At 40.6% G+C, this 21,340-nt stretch overlaps 1 protein-coding gene across 3 annotated transcripts in view; it reads left to right on the top strand.

Annotated features, from left to right (window-relative positions):
* Positions 1-21,340, top strand: part of hdac4 (histone deacetylase 4) — a 117,852-nt gene that overhangs the window by 8,884 nt on the left and 87,628 nt on the right. For all 3 annotated transcript variants that reach the window (XM_063497493.1, XM_063497490.1, XM_063497492.1), the window contains exon 2: positions 6,259-6,461. In XM_063497493.1, the coding sequence (XP_063353563.1) occupies positions 6,440-6,461 (22 nt within the window). In that variant the 5' untranslated portion in view covers positions 6,259-6,439. The remainder of the gene's footprint in view (positions 1-6,258; positions 6,462-21,340) is intronic.

Here is a 21,340-nt window from a genome sequence, read left to right as displayed (position 1 = left end):
GTTGATGTTAACCTTCCAGGAAAGACAGCTGTGCATGCTAGGACTTTTCTAATATTAGCAGAAGAGTGCTTTGTTAAGTTCAGACTTGTTCATTAGTATAGATTGAAATTTCACTTTAATCAAAGAAAAGAAATTGGATTTTGGCCCAAAAAGCAGGAAAAGAAGACAAAGATTGAAAGCAGCAAGAAGGATGCTGGGATTTTAATGGGCGGCTATACAGAAGCTCTCATCCTCAACTGATGTGATTTTGAGGTTTGATGAGTTCTTGTGGTCACCCAATGAACTCATGGCTGTGAATTATTCTCCCACAGTTCAGCCCCTTACACCCTGTTGGTGCCTCGCAACTCTAATAATAACCCGTATTAGCTCTTTTGTGTTTTTCCAGGACCTCTTCCTGACTTGGAACCCGTTACATTTTATCCCAGCACAGCGCTCTGAAATCGGTTATCAATAGGTTTGCAGTTTGGAAAGACATCCTTGTTAGTGCCCATTTTGTTTTCCTTTCACTGATTGTGTCTATTAATAGCACAGCTGTGTTGGGTTAGAGCTTGGTACCTGTGATGGACAGGCCTGCACACTCAGCCATTGTGCAAATAGCCATTTATTCATTTTATTTATTTATTTATTTCTTTTTTTAGGCAAAAGAAACACCATTTCAGGTAATCTGTCTGTTCTTATGATGGGAATTTTGGTTCTGATTCCCTTCCTAGTTGCATTAATATTCTCAAACTATTAATTTAAAAAAACAACTCAACATAAAAAGTTGCATCTGGTTGAGTCAACCATCAGCTGAGGATGCAGCAAAAGTGAATTTTCGGGCATTTAGCTGGTGTGCTTCACCCACATCCCCCATTATGCATATCGGGATATTTTATTTGACATTTACGGTAGATGAATTCCAGCATTTTGTGCCGTTAACCCAGTAATAAAAACAGTGACTGAAGATGAGTCAGTACATGAATAGAAGTAATGCTAAAATGGTATGTTGTTGAGAAATAAAACACTGTATTTTAACCACGACCTCCACCACTTTAGGCTTGAATGTTTAGTAATGATTTGCCTTCACCGTAGCCGCATTTAAAACATTTTAAAGTCGCTTAATTTAAAAGACTTTTAATGTAATATCCGTGATGTTATTTGAATTTGTGTAGAACTCCGGTACCAGGTCTCGAGGTTGGTCTCATGATTTTTATCTCCAGTCATTTCATCAACATGTACGCGGTTACTGTTTTGCATTTTGATGTGGAACATTGTGTGAAGTCTTTTACCCAGTTTACAAAGTAAAGTTTGTGACAAAGCAGTGACAGCCGTTATCCTTAGAGACTAATACCGACTGTAGTCATTACACAATCTGTACTGTTAGCAAAGTTACTGTTGCTGTTAGTACATCAAAAAGGTGAAGATTTTACAAAAGTTAATCTTGTTTTATAACTAATATTAAAAAGGTAAAACCTTCATTCAGAATTCATTGTATGAAAAATTTGATTGCAGTTTGTAGCTCATGAAAATCAAAAATCCAGTATCTTACATTATTAGGATGTAAATTTGACTTTGAGTAAATTATTATTTGCATAGTTTAAATGCTTTGTGTATCTCTCGGTCTAGTTCTGTATGTGTACAATCACAATCCTGGGAAAAACTGCTGACTTGACAGTTGATGACGATGATGATAGATCTCCACAAGCCAAAAAACTGTTTCCAGATTGCTGTATTGAAGTTGATATGAAGGGAAAGGTGTCAGTAAAGTGAGGACTTTAAAGAAGAGATGATTTAAAGAACTTCAAGTGGACGAGGCTGGTGTCATTGAATCAAGAGCCATCTTGCATAGACTTCATCCAAATATCCACCCACTCCTGAACCAGATTCGCTGTCAGAAGTGTCTTACCTGGACTGTTCCTCAGTAGTCTAGCTGCTCTTTTCAGATAAAAGTACATTTTGGAGTAAAGAGCCACAGAATCCAATGGATTTGAAGTCCAGCGTGACGTTTCTGTGATGCTTTGGGGTGTGATCTGCTGGTGTTGGCTGCTGTTGGTCAACTGTTCTTCATCAAGTCCAAAGTCAGTGCAGCCTTCTACCACGAGATTGTGGAGCTCTTTATGCTTCCATCTGCTGATGAGCTTCATGGAAATCCTGATTTACTTTCCAGCAGGACTAAGCTCCTGTCCACTGTGCCAAAACTACTGTCAAAATTAGAATTAACAGTCATTTCTGTGAAGGTGCACGCAGGCAGATATAATGCAAGAACTGTTTTAGGGTTTATGCACCCAAAAGTGATGGAGTACAGGTTCTAATTCTCATGACCACAATCTACCTTTTCAAAGTAATGACGGTTTCAGGCTTTTTGGAAGCAGTGGTGGTGCAGTGATTCAGCTGTTCTCGTAGGTCTTTGGCATGTACAAACTAAAACTATGAGATTTGAATCTTTTTTGTTGTTGTTGTTGAGTATTTTGGCTTTGAAAAGAGCAGTTTTGTTCTTAGTGTCTCGTTTAAATAAAGCAGGAAACCTCGTCAGCTTCAGTCACAAATGCAATTTTAACATTCAGTTAACGAATGCCTCAAACTTTAGTTATCACTCACTGCAGGAGAAATTGCAGAAAGTGAGAGTCTGCATAGAGAGCCAACACGGCTGGCCTCACTTTATTTAAGGCACACTTTATATAACTCAGCATCAAAGGACATTCTTATATAAACAGAATTGTCTCATTCGGTATATGTTTTGAAATTATATCAGCTGTCCATTACCCAGCCCTTGTTTTACACCCTGAACTTCACAGATGAACCAGCTCCTGTCAGACACACTACAATATTCTACCTTTGTCTCGGTGGTAGTAATAAAGCAAAAAGCTTCCTGTTGGGCCATCCACATCTATTTCAAGAATTCTGAGCTGCTATCACACTGTAAAGACTCTACACCTCAGAAACATGTCAGTCCATGGCATACAAGGCACTAATCCCATCGCCAGCTGAATAATTCATAGTCAATTAGGGCTGAGAGGCTGAGGCGGTCTTCATGGAGCAAATGCATTTTCAATGATTCATTTCATGAGCTATGCAAGGGGTCTCTTAATTGTTGTTTACTGCTCACTATCCAACCACATGTTATTTTTATGCTATCGTGATTACTCCCGGCAGTGCTCAGAGTGCTTGGGAAATGAAGTCCATTAAGGGGTCCTGAGAGCTGTTTTCCTGTCAAGCACCATGAAACGTTTCCAGATTCAAACTTCAGTGCATGAGAATAATAAATCTTATCCAGACGAGTTAGCCGGTGAAAATGAGATGCTTGAAGAGATGCAGGTGATGTATTTTATGGTGCCACAGGGCAGGAAAAAGAAATATCTGCAGTGTTGTACAAGGATCCATTTTTAATGGGATCCCCGTAGAGTAATTAAGATTCCAGGAGAAAAAAAAATGAAGTCATGTGGAAGTAGCATCACAACTGACAACAGATCAGCTTCACAATCTGCAACTGGCTGGATTCAGTAAAGGCTTCTCTTTGAGCTCCATGGTGTATGGAGCTCAAAGAGAAGCAACAGAGAGAGCAGGAGGAGAAAATGCCCAAAGTCACTGCTGTCACACTATAACAGACTGTAAAAGCACATTGTGTGTGTGTGTGTGTGTGTGTGTGTGAGAGAGAGACAACTCGTCTGACAAAAATAGGTGGTTTGAGCTGAGAATAGCACCACTGCCCTCCAGTTGACACCCTGGCGACTTTTTCTGACACCCCATGCCTCAGCAAATCCATCAACACCCATTTTAGGTGTCCCTCACGGTCACCCAAGTGTCACCAGTGTACATGTAACTAAACATACACCCTTGTCAGGAATTCAGACTGACATCTAAACCTCTTCCATTGTTGTTTTGCCCCGTGGCTTGAAAGATGCTATGAAGAGCACACTCAACTCAAAGAGTGGAAATACTGTGTTTTGACTTTTGTCATAGCAACATATTCATCTTTTTCTCAAAGTCACAAGTGGCAGTTAAACTTTAATATTATCCCATCAGCACTCTGACACTTTTTTCCCCTTACATTTGACGGCAATTAATAATCTGGTTTCTCAGATGAATTTGTTCTAGACTTAAGGGACCGTTATGGTGTTTATGGTAATTCCTGATAGCTGAGGTAAGAGCCTGGAGACTGTTGGCAGGAATACGTTTCCATGAAGTTGTATTTTTCTGCGCAACAGAACTGAACGTAGGTATGTGACAGTAATTCAGTTTAGCAGCTTTAAAGAGCGAGCGAGTGTGTCTGTTTGAGAAAGAGAAGGGAGCGCAGACGCACTTTGCTGCGGCCGCTGTGGGGTTTAAATGGACTGATTGCAGCTCTCATTACCACATGTTTGTTTTCAGCTCTGCCGACACCTGTTAGACGTGACAGAGGTGAGTTTTAGTTTCTGCCGGTTAAAGTTGAAGAGCCAGAGGCCTCTCTATGTGTGTTTGTTTGCGCACCGCTCGCAGTTTTGATTGCATAAGACACACAAACACGAGGCAGTATGAAAAGTTTTCTTCCCCTCTTTCTTCTGCTGTTGACTCAGAGGTGAGTCTAAGCCTTCATGAAGCCTCTGTTTGCATTTCATTTGGGGCTCTACTAGAGCCTTTTATTTAGGCAGTGACTTTCCCAGGCTGACCATGCAAACTGTGGGAGCAAACACGGTAACAGCGTAACAGTAATAGATGTGATCAAATCTTAAAATGCTTGCAAAGGCGTGTGCCCCGGTAAGCTCTGATGCAGAAATGTGACAAATGCGGTGTATTATTGTTGCAGTGCTTAATCACCGATGTACACCTGCTCAACCAAATTCAAAAGCTTCTCTTTGCTGGGTGTGGCTCAGGCAGTGTTGTGATGACAGTTCTGATAGTGACTCGCATTACTCTGTAAACATGCTGTGATTTTAAGTAAAGCCAGATGGTTCAAATGAATCATTTTGATTTGATTAAAAAAAAATAAACATCTTATACAACTTGCCAGTTTGTTTTCACTCCGTTCTCTTTCTTTTATTCTCCGTTTTAAATTTGCTAGTGCACTGAAAGTTTGGAAGACCCACATGGACATGTTGTAGCCACCTCCTGTCACTTGAGGGCAGTGTCAAAAATATGTGGACCAACCCGCCCTGTGGGCTACTCTTGTTGCTGTTTGCTGTGTTGTTGGTCCTTTGGTTTAGCCCCTGCTGTGGAGAAGAGATGCCAAAATATACAAAGAACGTCTTTGTAGTGCTAAAAATGAAAACGAATGTCCAGTCAGCCTTTTTTGTACTTTTTCCCTCTTCGTAGTTAAGCCCGCTGTTGCTCCCTTGGCTGTTCAACCATCAGCATTGGAGAACATCAGTCCTGTAAGCCCACAAGCTGTTGTGGAAGTTCGTCTTCACAGCCCCTGCATAGACTGAATTCCCGCTCCCACTTTCTCTACTTAGCCAAAAATCTCCACCAAATTCAAGCTGTTTAACACCTGCACTGCTGCCCTGAACTTTTCTCTGTATAACTGAGCAGAGCAGTATGTCAAAATGAAAATCTCCATGCCAGTTGGATTGAATATTAAAGAGTATTTACTGAAGCAGCTCCCCAGAGCAAAGGCTGCGTGATGTCCGATTGTGAGAATGGAGAGGGTATTTGTCCGGGGCAATTCTCTGCAAGCCATGTGTGTTGCCTGCTGAACACACTCTCACCTAAACTGAACTCTGTGTTTCCAGCATTGTTGCAGACGTCTCCTGCTGTGTGCTGCATGTGAGAAAGTGCAACTCAGGGCCGTGTCCTAACTTGATTCTTGCCACATTTTCCTCACCTTATATCTCACTTTTAGCAACAGTTGTTATTGTAAGACTATTTATAACAGATTTACAACAATTAGGAAGTTGCTGTTGAACATTAAATACTTGCCTTTGTTTTGTAACAGCAATAGCAGAAATTGCAGTGCAGTTTATTTTCTAATTGTCAGTGATGTTCACCAACTATGTGTCTGAATGTCCTGGACAGTTTTGTGCAAGAGATTTAATTTAAATTGGGGCTGAAGAGAGACAGAAACTCTGAACTGGGGTCATCAGTTCTTTAAAAGCTGGTTGGCATGCAGGGCTGTCTGTCCTTTGTTGCCTGTGCAGGGAGGGATAAACGAATGGCAAAAACCATAAACGGACACCAGCACATAAGATGCCTCGTGCAGAATATGTAGTGTTTGTTTTAAGTTTGTTTAAAAATGGTGAACATATTGCAGTGATAAATGAGCGCCTGCATGAAATCCCCCGCTTTTTTTGTATCTCCTCCTCACAGGCTGTTTGGTGAAGCAGTCCAACGAGGTCTTCACCTGTGGCACAGTGTCATGAATCCCTCCATGTTCCTCTTTGGTCGAGCTGGGTTGCGAACGATGGCGACCATGACAGAGGCGCACTGACGCCCTCGCTTGCTCCTCTCTTTCCACATCAAGTCTGCACGAGCAACAGCAGCCATAACAATGAGCTCTCACAGTTGCCAAGGTAAGAAATAAGAAATGTAAAATTTAAACACAGCAGTTTATTTTGAATAGATTTATAGCTGCTGTGTTATGGGAAAAGTATATATTCTTTTCCTCCCTAGCATAGATCTGGATTTTCTATTTTACTCAACTGGACAAAAGGTCCATTGTGTCCTCACTTCCCATCAAGCTCTGCTTGTCTTGGTCATGTTCAGCAAATTGATTTCACAGGCATTTATTAATTGTTGCAGTACTAAAGATTCTGTGCGACACAATGTAGCTTGCTGGCATCACCTTCTATTCTTTTGAAAAGTGTTTGGAGAAATGGTTGAGTCCCTGCCAAAAGGCTTTTCAAAGGGGTTTGCGTCAGAGGGGATGTTTCAGGTCGTCACATTACGGGGAAAACTGGCACAGGCCAAAGATATTTACTGATTTCTTTCTTGGTCTTCTTCCTCTTTTTTCTTTTCTTTTTCTTAAATACACTGCGTTATGCAAGTGATCGTTGGAGTGGGCCGTGTTTTCCTGTTTCATTTCCTTTTTATTTTGGTCATTTCTGTTCCCTGCCCATGCTTAGCCCATCTGAATATATGTCATAAATTTAACTTAGCAGTTTTGGAATTTTCATGTAATAAATCTGAATTGATGACGTTTCTCCAGTGTTAAGTTAAAGGAAGAGTTGTATTCGTCGCATGTTTTTCATTTCATTTGGGGAGGTGGAATTTTTACGTCACAGCTAACAATCTGCTGATGGACAAATCTTTTGAAAAACAAATGTCAGCTGTTATGAAATGAAATAAAAAAAATAGGTGAGGGATGACTGTGTTCGCATTAGGCCAGAGCATTCATCCAGTGCCAGACGTTCTTTCTCTTTGGGGAGCTCAGAAATTAAGCTCTCATTGCTCAGTTTCACTTCATGTTAGCAGTTCATTTTCCCCTTGTCGCCCTTCAGTTTGTGCAGTTCTGGTAAAGCCTTTTTCCACGTATGACAGATCATCATTTCCTATTTTTTAGACCACCACTTAGAGGACTAAAGAGCCTTTTGTCTGACTTAAACTTGGGTGGCAAAGGCTGGCATGTTGACATGCTACTTGGCATTTTGGAACTGGGTTTATGGCCTTGGAGGCAGAGCTAGAACACACACACAGAAAAACTCTCTCTTATCCCTGCAAGACCTTCCCCTTCTGTCTACCCCCCTCTCCCTGCCCTCGTCTCCTCTCTCCAGCAGCAGTAATCGGTGGCAGTCCTGGCTGAGGGGGATCTTGCGTCAATAAATCGTCATGCATAGCGACTCGCCGGCCTGGAACACAAACAGAGAGAGGGGCCGTCTGGTGCTGGAGGCCTTGTATAGCTGGTTAAAAAAGCTTTGAGACCTCTAGAGTCTAACCAGAAAAAGTCCTGGATGTTGTATGCACTTGGGTTAGAGTGCATTGTGTAGTCTCAGTCTTGTTTTTGCCTCTTGGACTGGCCCCAGCCTCCTCTTCTGTGATGATATGGATGCTGCTGTTTAGTAGTTATGCTTTATGTTTGCAGTCTGGACAGAATGTGTAAACAAAGCAGCCAGAAACTTTGACAAAGTGAGACCAAGAAAACTCCCCGCTGGATTTTTTCTTGCCTTGAAACCATGAAATGCTGGCGGCATCTTAACGTGTCTGCTTCATGTCCGCAAAAGCACCTTAGTCACTTTAACGTAGTAGGTGTGATGACATTCTTGACTAACGTATCACTTTCAACATGACAACCACTTGCTTTAAAGTAACTGATAGTTGGAGCTCTGAAGATCGCTTTTTATGGTGTGGAGCTTCAGTGCTAATCAGCAGTGAGGCTTTAAGAGCCTTTAACCAGTTGGGGGAGATAAAATGATTGCAGCGTTGTTTAACAGACCATTCACATGGTTAAAGATGAGGCAAGTGCTGTTGTTTTAGGCTTAGTTGTGAGTAAAATAATCACTCGGCCCCAAATTTGAGAACCAGCAGCCTTACTGATAATTACACACGTGATCATTTTGGAGTCTTCCCCTAACCTCATACAACAGTCACCTGTACATAATAACGTTTTACATCTCAAATTTCATTTCTAATTTACTGCAGACATTGGCTTAAATTGTCGCTATTTCTGAGAAGGTAGAGACGTGCTTACGTGAGCTCTCTCCTGCTACTCTGGCTTTCTCCCACAGTGCAAAGATATGCATGGGTTGGGTTAATTGCGAATTGTAAATTGCTAATTAATTAAATCCGTAGGTGTGAACGTGAGTCTGTCTCGCTTCCTGTGACGACTTAATAAAGTGAATCAAAAGCGGACCCACACTTCCTTTCTGTGACACACACAAATACACACAAAATAAAAGAAGTGATCACAATAAAGGAATCGCACCTCCTCAGTCTTTTTTTAATTTAGACTGTTGGTTTATGGCAGATGGCTGTGAATTATTCATGTTTTTGGGATGACCACAGCCATGTGTAGATTTTATCCCAGAGATTATTCAGTATCAGGGAGGAAGGACGGCACAATAAGTGCCTCATAAATGATGCTGGAGTTGAAACCAGATAAGACTGTTTTGTTTTGTTTTCTCTACTGATCAAGGCAGTGCATTCTTCATGATCTTAATGATTTTTTTTTTTCCTTAGCTCTCGTCAATTTTGTCTGGTTCTAGCATTTCGGTAGTGGTGCTAATGTCGCAGTTTTAAACTAAAAATGCAGGGTTTCATTCTGTAGTCTTTCCTGGAGGGTCTGTTTCCTGTCAGAATATGAGATATGTGTTTAGGCCTTTGGGGTCAGCTCATTCCTCTAACAAAATTTAAGCCCAAGTATTAGATTTAAAGGTAATCAAAGGCAGCTGCTCTGCAGTTTACGCTCCTGCATTTGAAATAGGAGTAATTTTTAATTCTTTCACTTGCCCTTCCTTCTCTTCTGTCACTCTAATTTCTCAGTCTGTCTCATTTTCTCTCTGGCTCCAGGTTTTAATCAGAAATTGTAATAAAGACTCTCAGTGGGAGCTATCAAAAGCTTGCAGTGGTGGATTAGAAGAGAGTGGCTAGCCTGGGCCAGGCCACTGCAAGTGAAGCATAATCTTCAAAAAGGGAGCTTAACACCTGCCGGTCCACGCCGATGATTCCTCATTTACAGAGGCCGGTGTCGCGGTGTCGGAGAAGGCTCGGGGTGTTAATTGATGGTTTAAGTCTGAACGTTTTGAAAGTTGTCTAAAGATGACTGAAGTCGACCGAGTCGAGAGGCAGAATGAATTAAGCAGGAGCTTAATCAGAGGAAGTTATCAGGGAAGTCGAACACAGAGCGAGGCGGTTCAATTCATCTGGGCTTGATTGCAGCCGCGCACAGAGCAGCTACTGCTATCTAGTAAGAGCTGGAGGAGCACAATGGTACTCTCTCCTATCTGGACCTGATTGCTGCATTCAAATCGCGCAGCACGGTTATTGTTCTAATTTATCCTTGGCTCTGCAGAATATTTCTCAATGGAGTGATGGATTGGAATGAGAGCTGAACCGGACTAAACAGAAGCATTTTTAGGAGAACAATGGGAGCTGCTGTGGAGAAATAAGATTACTGCTTCATGATTGTCTTCCCCTCTACAGTTTTCCAGACTATTCCATTCAAGTAGTCTCATTGTCAGATGAAACAAGTGTGCGGTGCAGCCTTCAGAAGAATTTATTAAGCATTCAGAGCTTTGCTGCTGCCGCTGCTGGAACGAGAAGCTCGGTACTGAATTGCGGTTTTTTGTTATATGTCCTTTCACGTAATTAAAGATCATTTCATAATTAGATTATTTTTAGGGCTGTTTTTGGTAGCAGTGACAATGTAGTAATGGATTTTTAACGTCCTCTCATACCCGGCCTTTTGTGTTGAGTTTTCTTTCTTTTCTTATTTAATCTTCCAGCAGCTGTGCTAGTAAACGAGGCTGTCCTGAAACTTAATACTTGCTGCATGTGACGTTGCTTTGTGGGGAAAAGAAAAGAAATGACACCACTGGTTTTTATAGAAGTGCTTATAGCATGAGCTGACCTTGTATGTAGTTATAGGGTTTTGCCCAGATGTCCGGTCTGGCATAAGTAGTGAAATGAAGAAAATGATTGACCTCTAAGATTAACGCGTAAGGCTTCACATGCAAGAGGGCCCCATTGTCTTTAAGACCTCTACCCAGCAGAAAACTCTGAAAAGAGTATCCGTGTACTGCTGTATTTCCCATCTGGCTGTGGGATGAAGTCCGCTGAGTTCAGCAGGGGACAGCTGAGAAGAGGGAGGCGGGTCAGGTGGGTCTCTGAGGATGTAATCCTCCTGCTTCTATGAACAAAACAAAATCAAAAGTTCCAGCAGTTACACAATCCCTTTTAGGAAGGACTCTGTGCACCCTGGATCTCTCAGGGCAGAATGAACTTTTCCAGGCATTAATCCGAGGATAAGCCCAGAGTCCCTCTAACTCTGTGTGCCACGGCGTGCTAAAAATGCATGAAATACCCCACGGAGCCGCTGCGCTCGCTATGATTGGCATTCCCCTGCAGATTTGTACTTGTGGTACCAGTTTGGTGGTTTGAAAAAGCAGGTCTTGCCTTGCAGGAAAGTTGCTTTAAAAATAGAAACTGCGTGTTTCAGAAACAGTTGGGTGGTTCTGCACCGTTTCAGTTCCATAGATTAAGATTAACTGATAAGCAGTCATCCACTCAGACCACAGTCTAAACACTCTTATCTCAACTCTGCCTCTTAAGGTTTTAATGCAGGTCTGATAAAACTGACATTTAACAAGGTTTCTCTTTGGTTTGCTGATTAATGTCATGGATGATGAATAAACTTTTAGAAATGACTAATTCATTTAGCAGAGGAAGGTTCATTTTTAGATTGAAATGTTTATTTTAATACTAAACCGATATTTAGAGACTGTCGCTGATATTAGAATACTCTCATTCTTTTGTAAACTTGTTTGTAATAGTCTTGGTTTATCTAATGGAGCTTTTATTTTATTTTTAGTGGATCAATCATGATTTTTTTTAATTTTCAGAAATATACTCTATTACAGTTATGCATATCAAACATGGTCAAGATATGTACGAGCAATCTCAGGGAGCTAAAAGCTCGGCTGTCAGACTCTAAATGCTTTCACTGCTTTATCAGTTGCTTAAAGTTTCAGTCAGTAATTTTTGAGGTTATTAAATAGATAAAAAGGTGTGTATTCTTAATTATAGTGTGTAGTTACATTTTCCAGCAATGATGCATTCTCATGAGCCTGTAATTAATCTCTTAAAAATACATAGTTTGTAGTTTGTGGAAGCTATCATGTTGCCCCACCATATTTAAATGCAGTGGCTGGGACAGAGATTAATGCAAATAGTTGTGTTTCTCGTATGGGGCTAAAACTGACCACATACATAGAACACCAAAGGTGGAGGAGAAGAAAACTCAATGGCTAAAGGGCAACAACAGGTTATAAGCTAACTGTGCCAGCTAGTATTATGCTCAGGTATCCTAAAAATTACACTTTAGCTCCCACAGTTTGATTACATTCTCACATCACATGAGAGTTTATTCACTAAGTGTCAGAGCCCAACAATGTTACGTTCACTTTAAAGACAGTTTTATTAACGCTGGCTAACAGCAGCTAATGGGGACTAACAGCAGCTAACTGAGGCTAATGGCGGATAACAGCAGCGCTTATTGACAGAAAACAGCATATTGCCATCAAAATATCACTCATCGACTTCTTTCACAAAGTTTACATGTAGATGTTTGTCACCAGAAATTGAGAGCTGAGGTATAAAATGATCACTTCAAATGTTTTGTTTGTGAGAAACAGCCAATCAGATGAAGGTAGGGGTTAAAGGGAAGAGAAGCGGGTATATTTAGAGATTCAGGATATGACTAATAATGATTTTTGGAATGTGAATCCTGCATGGAAGAATACCAAAACTATGGAACTGGAAATGAGTGTAGCACATGCCCTTTAAATTATATATTTCTTTTTTTTCTCTCTGTGTTTGTGGAACTTTTGACTGTTCTTGTCTTCTCATTGTGATACTCCCCAAACAATCTGATCCTGGTTAACATCATTTAAAGTAGCAGCCTAATCTTCAGAGTTTTGCTAGTTGACATCATTTCACGGCATCTTATTTATGATTAATTCACAGAAACCTCCTTCTCTCTCATTCCTTTCGTCTGTGAGAAGATAATGTCTCTATCAGCACCAGCCAGCAGCAGTAGGGCGTTGTGCCACGATTCTGCCATGTGATGACTCTACTTTGAGTGGGGTCTTGGTGCTTAGAGCCTGCTCTGAAGGTCATAATGGAAACAAACTGGCCCTAAACCTTCCTGCCTGTTGCTTTTACTGAACAGTACTACAAACCGACCCATTCCAAGAGGGACTTGACATTTTTTTAAGCAGCACTACACAACCAGTTCTCCAGTTAACTGATGAAATTCAGTCTGCAGCAAGAGACGATTCCTAATATGGCACAAGTGAGGTAGAGGAAGACGATTTCAGACGTGGAGGTTTCTGGCTTTATAACTCAGATTCATCTGGGGAAATCAGGGTTGTTTAAGTGAGTGTATTATGTTCCTCCTTCAGAGCCGTGTGCTCACCAAGCCTTTTGAACTCCTACTGCTCCAATGGAGCTGCTCAGCTGCCAAGAGTCGACTCCTGTGGTTGCACTTGGCAGCTTGCATGTGTGAATGTGTGCAATCTGAAGCCTTTTTTTGAGACATACTGGCTTCTTATTAAGTATGTCTTAAATAAATAGCAGGTAAGATTGCTTTTCATAAAATTTCTTCCGTATGACATTGCAATGATGTTGCTGGTCAAATTAAAAGCCAAGCTATATTTAGATATCTTGTTTCCATTGCCATTCGTGTGTGTGTGTTCCACCTTTTAATGTAATATAAAAAACAGATCTTGGTGGAATGGAAAGATCCTCGATTTGTGTGATATTTTTGTTAGCATCAAGCTGCTTGTTGGCTGCAGCACACAAAGCCACAGTAGTGCTGCTGCATTATCGGTGTTTTGGATAAACACGCTTGCTATTTTGGATGTGGAGTGATACATGAGTGGGTGGTTGATATGCAAAATGTCAAGTTTATGTTTTCAGGTATATTTAGCCGCACAGAGTGAACCGCAAAGACCTGTGAACTTTTAAAGAGTCAGATAAAGATGAAAACGCGACGTTGGTCCGATCATTGGCGAGCTGAGGGGAAAAACGGGAGGAAGAAACTTTGAAATTAGACTGGTGTGTCACTGCTTGGCTTCATATGCTATAACAGCGCTTTAAAAATGTATTATACTAATGATATTAACCTATCTTCTCTTCTCATCTTTGGTCAACTGTCACTGATTTCACTATATGAAATGAAATTATATTGGCTGTGGTTAATCAAGCTATAATTTGGAATAGAAACTAAACTCCTGGCTGCTGTCTGGTTGTGTTTTAGTGCTCTAGGTTGAGTTGATAATGATAATTCAGAAAGAACAATGGATTGGCTGATTTTTATTGATTTATTTGATTAAGTCCTACTTTTAAAAGCAGAACCTCATCAAGAGCAGCGATATCTTGTTCAGCATTTCTTGACCAAACAGCAGAAATGACAAATAACACAAAATATTGCTCTTATGAAATATATCCCAACAGGCGAACTTTGAAAATTTAAGCCAAGTCTTTGTGAAGCAACAACTGGCTTCCTAATGTGATAGAAGTGGGATTTTTTTTTTTTTTTTACATAGCTTAAGACGGGAAGCCTTGGTGTCTCGGACTAGCCGCAGCCCAGTTTTCATCAAAATATATTATCATAAACTCATAAGATCGTAAAACTCTGCATTATCTAGCATACCCATATCACCAGAGGCTACATGAAGCCTTTACTGTGGGGAACAAGGAAACTTCCTGAATTAATCTATGCGAGATCACCGAGTTCAGCCGCACTCGTCATCAGTCAAATTGCATGTAAATGAGGTTTGTCGTCCTCCCACTTCGTAATTTACCAGATTTCTCTTACATCCATTACCACAGCGTAGCACGCTCATTTCTCCAGCTTTCAGAGGCAGCAGCCTATTAGATGAATGAAGCAGCAAGAGTCTGCTTAGACTTGGTGTTGGCTAGATAAATGAGCTGGTATAAATGCACTAGTTGGGTAAGAAATATGACTCGCTGTGACCTGTGAGTTTGGAAGCTTGTTAACCGGAGTTAACTCCAACTCTGAGAAAGATTGTAGTTTATGAAAGGTGTATTTGCTGTGAGTGTGTCTGTGTGTACGCATATATCGAATATAAGGACTTTTCTCTTGCTCCGCTGCTGTAGCTCAGTGAAATGTCACTGATTGTTGAGCTCATGCTAAACTATCTCCTCTTTGTCAGGCCGACGATGATTTTGTCTTTGTGTCTGCGTCTATCAGGCTCTCTGTCATTCTCACACGATTGCAACGGGAGCTAAAACTCTCTTAATGAGCATCCGTGCAATGACAAGCCACTCGGCAAGCATTTCAATGCAGAGGAGGATGCTGACACAACGTGTAACACACGCAAACACCGCTTCTTCCGTGGGAATGTTTATTTGACCTGACAAAGATGCACACTCGGAGGATTTTTTCAGGGACTGAACAGTCGGTTAACATAGAAACAAACACTTGGACAGTGAAGACTGCTGTGGGTGTTGGAAAGTTAAATATGCAGGTGATTTAAGGATTTTAAGAGGGTATTTCTCGGTTCTGATGCTCTAACTTGTTCTTTTCCTAAAATATTTTATTTTTGAACCAGTGTTCATTCGAGGTGTCACTTGGATGAGTGACTAAATGTTTCTCCTACTGAAAACGCGGCGTCCAGATGAACAGAGTCAACTTTTAGAGATTTCCTTACCTGGATGTTTGAGCAGGCTGAGCATATTTGACATTTAAGACATTTGAACCTAATACGAAAAGTAATTCCTCGTTTATCGTTAGGCTAACCGTATTCTTATAAATTAGCTCTAATGAAGTAATCACAAGTTTATGTCAGTGCAGGGTGCCTTGAGGATTATTAGTGGCAGGGCAAAAAACAAAACAAAACAGGGAAATATGCTTTTGATCTATTTATAGACCCTATTACTAGACACCAGTTATCCACCCTCCCCAGTGTTTTCCTCTCCCACAACTGTATTTTATCTAGAGAACAAAGGACATTTTGTTGAGAGCACAGATCTAATGGAGCCCTCATTCCTTTTTGTTCACACCAGAAACACACAGTAGGCTCATACCAAAACATAAACAAGCCACATCAGAGCCCAGTCCCGGCAGTGAGTCCCACTGCCGTCTTCGCGGTGGTAGTTTTCCATCATAGAATATATTTAATTGCACTGCCAGCACCTTTGAATACCGCTTTAAGGTCCAGGTGCACAGTGTTGCTCTGGTCTCACCCCGATGATGTTATGAGCTTGGTGTTATGTCTTTATAGGCGGATCAAGGCAGCCTGTTGCATTACTCAGTGAGGTGAAGCCCTGTAATAATGTTGGCAGCAATCTAAAAGCAGCCCTAGATTACAGTGCCTGAATGACATCATTACTCAGCCTTAGTTGCCGGTGAAGTGTCACTTAATGTGCTGCAGGCAAGACAGATGGCTACAAATATTTGTACACGGTGAATCATAGATGCTTAACCATTTTCTGGCTTTCATGTGTTGTTGTTGTTTGTTGTTGTATGCATGTATATATTTGTTTAACTATCCAAATAAAAGTCGGGGCCAGAAAGACTTTAAAAGACTTTAAAAACATACAATTGCTCCTAAAACTTGTGGTCTGCGATATATTTGGAAATCTTCTAGAGCTTCCTGTTGAAATATTTTTGGTCCTGAGCTGATTTATGTATTTAAATAGTTTGGTGGCTGGTATGAGACCTTTGTGCTGATATGCTGTTTGGGTTTTCACCAGACGTGGTGCTGTGCACGATGGCCAAACATCAACACTTTGGTCTCGTCTGTCAAAACGACATAGTTCTAGAAGTTTTCTGGTTTGATCTGATGCAACCTTGCAAACCTAAGCTGTGGTGCCGTCATCTTTTATTAGACAGAAGAATCTTTCACGTTGCAACAATTGCAAACAAGCCATACATGTTCAGTCTTTTTTTTTTTTTTTTAAGATTGTATTGTCATGAATTTTAACTGCTGATTTTCTGCTTTTGCAGAGGTGATCACACGTGCTAATAACCAGTTAATAATGTGATTTGATTAGCAGCACCAGGCTGCTGCTCACACTCTTAATTTCTATAGATGTAGTAAGGCTGTAGTTACTTTTTCACATAACTGCAAACTTTCTGTGGAAATTTCTGTATCATGTGACGACACATTCGTCCTTAAAGTTGTTAGATGCGAATATTCGGTGTCCTGGATTGTGTGGCTTTGGAAATACATTTCCTAAAATGGGTTTGAACCAATAACCTTTTATCCCCTAGATGACATTCAGAGGCAATCTACTAATATTCAGGCCAGAGAAAATAAACAGCTTTCCATCTCAGCTGGCAAAGGTCAGGCTGGACACAGGCCTCCGCTATTGAAGGCCCTTTTGTTGCGACCACAACAAACAAGCAAGCCATTCTCAGCTCTGTGCTGGTGTAATTATGCTGCATAAAAACAAGCGTGACGATTTTAATTGTAATTAGAGGGAGAAAATTGGTGAAGGGACTGAGCCAACTGTAGGCAACGCTTTACTGTATGTGTGCGTTAGTGTGGGTCTATTAGTATTTGAGGACATACTCCTTGTGTTTTTGCCCCGGGCAAGCACAGTCACAGGCCCTTTCATTTTTCCCTTTTATGTGAATAATGAATCCATCGCGGCTGACACTTATTGAAATGGTGCTTCAAAATCAAGCGGTCAAAGGCTGTAATTGTAGCATGTTTAGTCATGCTGTGGATAGAGTGAGAGTTTTCCAGAGAGGTTGTTCTACCTTTATTCAACCAGTTGTTCATTGGTATTGGTACATTCTAACATTTCATTGTGAGCGTGTTTTCTTTCTGTCATAAAATCTGTAGTGAACTGAAGTGAACTAGTTGTTAACTTGGTGTTGTGCATGGACGCATAAGGAATAGTCAGTCATTCACTACATTGTGTATTTCGGGACCAGATCCAGCTGTAAGGCAGCACTTTTATCAAGAGCATGTTTGCAGTACAATTGATCAAAGATAGTGGGAGAAACTGGAGAGCCCAGATGAGACTAGAGGCAGCTCTTGGAGATAGTGGGAAGGAAAACTCCTTTTTAGCAGGAAGAAACATTCTGAAGAACCAGGCTCAGGAGGGACAGGCATCTGCTGCCATGTAAAGAGAAGTCAGGGGAAGTAATCAAGGTTTATAGTTCTGGACAGATGCAGATATTTCAGTTTGGACCAAAGTAGTAAGAGAACGACACAAAAGACCTGTGCTGGCCCCCTTACAGCCAGACTACAGGAAAAGTCTCTCATAAGCTGTTTTGGAGCGATAGCGCATTTTCAAACCATGAAGTATATTTACTTGGTTTAAGGCACAATAACATCTAATGAAATTTGAAGGAAACAAACTATCCTAAATGGCCACGTGTGTAGTTTTCTGTCAGTATACAAAATAGACCATGAGATAGATTTGAGGTCATACTGCATCACCTTACAATGAACATGTTCTTAAAGCTGTGTGTAAAACTCAGCTTGTGTTTCTAAGGGATTGTATTTTCTCCTCCTTGCCACAGACAAAGCATGATCTTACTCAACCCACCCCCTCCCCCACATCCCCACATTTGCTTCAGTCAAACGATTTATGTCTAATTACCGGGTATAAGCTCTCCACTTCCTCTGAAAGGCTTCATATTAGAAACCAAATCTTATAATTAACCCATCCTTTCACATGAAAGTAATGGCAATGCTCTGCCTTGTCAGAGGCCCATGTTGACAGTTCTGTGATCTCAGCACAGCCCTTCCGAACACTGCCTCTCTAAATATGCCAGGCGTTTAGGGAAAGATGAGCTGGCTAATGGACTGCTTACTAGTGGAATGGAATGAAGAGATTGACCTTGAAGGTTTTTGTTTAGTTAAGTTGTCTGAACAGAGAAAATCTCCTCCAAGTGGGAAAGTAAGGGAATATGATCCACATACGCTTTCATATGTGCCTAAATGTCTGTTTAGTTTAGATTAATTACACATTCTATACAGCTGCTGACTTATGGGGCAGAAAAATGAAGCCACCTTGCATGTGCCAAAAACTGCAGTTCCTAAAATGTCCACTTGAGGCTAATCCTTGTTAATATCCTTGTTTATGGATATTAACAAGTTTGCAACCTTACTTGACAAAAGAAAAAACAAGTTACTTGCTGATTTTTTTCACTTTCTGCAAACCAACATGGAGGATGGTGCAGCCGTTAACATTGTTGCCCTGCACTGTCGCAGTAAGACGATTCTGGGTTTGAACCTTCTGATCACCGCCGGGGTTGTGTTTGCAGTTTGCATGTCATCCTGTCCTTCCTCCCACAGTCCAGAGATATACATGCTAGCTTAAACAGTGATTCTAAATTAGCTGTAGGCATGGATGCAAGCAGGTAAAGCACTTTATGCATGGGGTAAAGTGGTGTACAATTGCCTCACTAATTTAGTAGGTTAATATGAATTGGGAACCTTTATTATATAAAAGCCAAACATTCCATCTCAGTAAATTTTATTAAGAATTAAAGTGTGTATTATTAGAGGTGGTGCTACTTTGAGTGGTGTTTTAGCCACGGATCTGCACCCTTTCAAACATGTTTATGCTGTTTGTGCCATTTTCAAGCATTTATAGTACAATTATAATTATCTGACAATTAATTATGACTTGATGTGTCGATATTTTGGACTAACAGCCTGTCTGTGTTCTACGTTTGGTGAGCAATACTCTCCTATTTTGTACTAATTAGCAGACGTCTGTCTCTGAGTGTAGATTCGTACCGTCTATGTGCTGCATGCTGCTAACCAAGCTTGCTTGAATTAACTGATATTTTGGCATGCTACCCTCTTGTCTAAATATAGCCTTGTCTGGCTTAGAAAAACCAACATGGCAATGCCCATAAAGATAAGGTTTAGGCTTCAGAAAAGCAACTTTTATAGGCTGTGCATATTTTATGTTTCTGAAGTAATGTTTTAAATTTCATTCAGAATTTAATCATAAATGTATCTATGGTTTTTTGTTTGTCCCCCATGTCCTCTTTAACAGGTGGACCAATCTGAGTGAAACTTTGCATGAACTTCATGATAAATACACTATTATGATGAAGACTATTCTATTTTTTGAAAAAAAACCTATTTATTATTAAAAAAATTATGTTCATTTATCATCCCTCTGCAAATGCAACTTTACTTTCTTTTGCGTGAATTAGTTTTTTGGGTCATGTTCACCATACGTAGCTTGTATTTAACTCAACGGTCACAAACATGTGTATCTGACTATGACAGAATTTTATTTGAGTCGTAACTAAACATGGAATGAAGAGTTTGAAAGAACACCACAGTTGATCTAAACTGATGAACATCGGCATAAATTTTGGCTATTTTTACACCAGTTTAACTTTTCTGCTTCTTGATTTATTGTCATCCTCTAAATTTTTTTTTTAATTTTTTTTTTAACCTCATTCGTTCCTGTTTAGATACACAAATGTGATGGGCAGCACAGCGTGTGAGATGAGTCCCAAGTTATTTACATTTTTATGAGGCGATTTCTCGAGTTCTAAACAACACTTGTGTGAAAGTTGGCTCTCCTTCAGTTTGTTTCCATTGCTAACTGATCTAGGGGAGTTTCAGGAGTGGATTAGTGTTGCTGAAGGAGCTTGTTGACATCAGATGGCATGGGAACTATGAATCCACACACAAGGCTCAGTGAAGGAGCTCAAGCAATCCTGCACCGGGCACGTAGAGAGATGGGGGGAAAAACAAATAAGCTAAGCCTAAAGTAAGTATCTCCACAGTTGGCTTGTTCCCATAGACATTTGGTAGAGGAAGAAGATGGATACAAGGACATTCTGGTTGTCAGTGATAGACTTGGTTAAAAATTCCCAGTAATTCCCAACAATCCGAGTGGCTTTAATATAAGCTCTTGAGATATCAAACTGATAATTTGATTATTAAAAGTTTATCAAATAAACTGGACAAATTATATCATTAAACATTTTTAAAACCAACTGTGATCAGTCACAGTCTCTACATGCTGCAGAACAATACAAAGATCAGCCAGTTATGACCCATCTGTATTACTTAGATACACAAGTAACTTCATTCTTTTGTATCAAGATGTGAAGTTCAAGTGTAGTGCGTTATTTGGTGCTCGTGCAATCAGAACACTCAATGAAAGAAACATACAGTGTAAGTTTGAGCCCAGTATGAATATTAATAATTGTAATGACAGTGCAATTCACTCAGCATCAGACTGGTCTGTAATCCTATAGTAAACTCTTCTAAAACCCAAGTGAGTCACTATTATTACAGATAATCCCCTAGTCTGGTTTTGTGTGACATGCTGGTGAATGCAGGGGTAAACTACATGCGCGCGCGCACGCACGCACGCACGCACACACACACACACCATTCTGTTTACAAACTGATTGCATTTCAGCTATTATCTTAGTTGAACAGAAAACAGCACAAAGCAGATGGCTGCTGTGTATAATGTTACAAGATTGCTTTTATCTTATTTATGTTGTGCTGCATGAATGCTGTCAGCGGACTGTCATCAGCAGAATGTATGTCCCAGTATCCACTCGTGCTTAAGCAGATCAGGTTATTACACAGAGATCCACGATGCAGATATTCTAGTTTAGAACTCGAGCACAACAAGAGAATCTTGTTGCTTTTAAGCGGTTTCCACACGTGGATTCTGGACAGTGTCAGGAGGATCAGGTTGGGAAATTGTCCTGATTTGCCCTTTTTCTTACCTGTAGCATCAACAGTAGGTAGTCCACATGAGA

Source organism: Pelmatolapia mariae, linkage group LG16_19 (genome assembly GCF_036321145.2).
Source record: "Pelmatolapia mariae isolate MD_Pm_ZW linkage group LG16_19, Pm_UMD_F_2, whole genome shotgun sequence".
NCBI classification, from domain to species: domain Eukaryota; kingdom Metazoa; phylum Chordata; class Actinopteri; order Cichliformes; family Cichlidae; genus Pelmatolapia; species Pelmatolapia mariae.
This window is presented reverse-complemented; position numbering and strand designations above follow the sequence as displayed.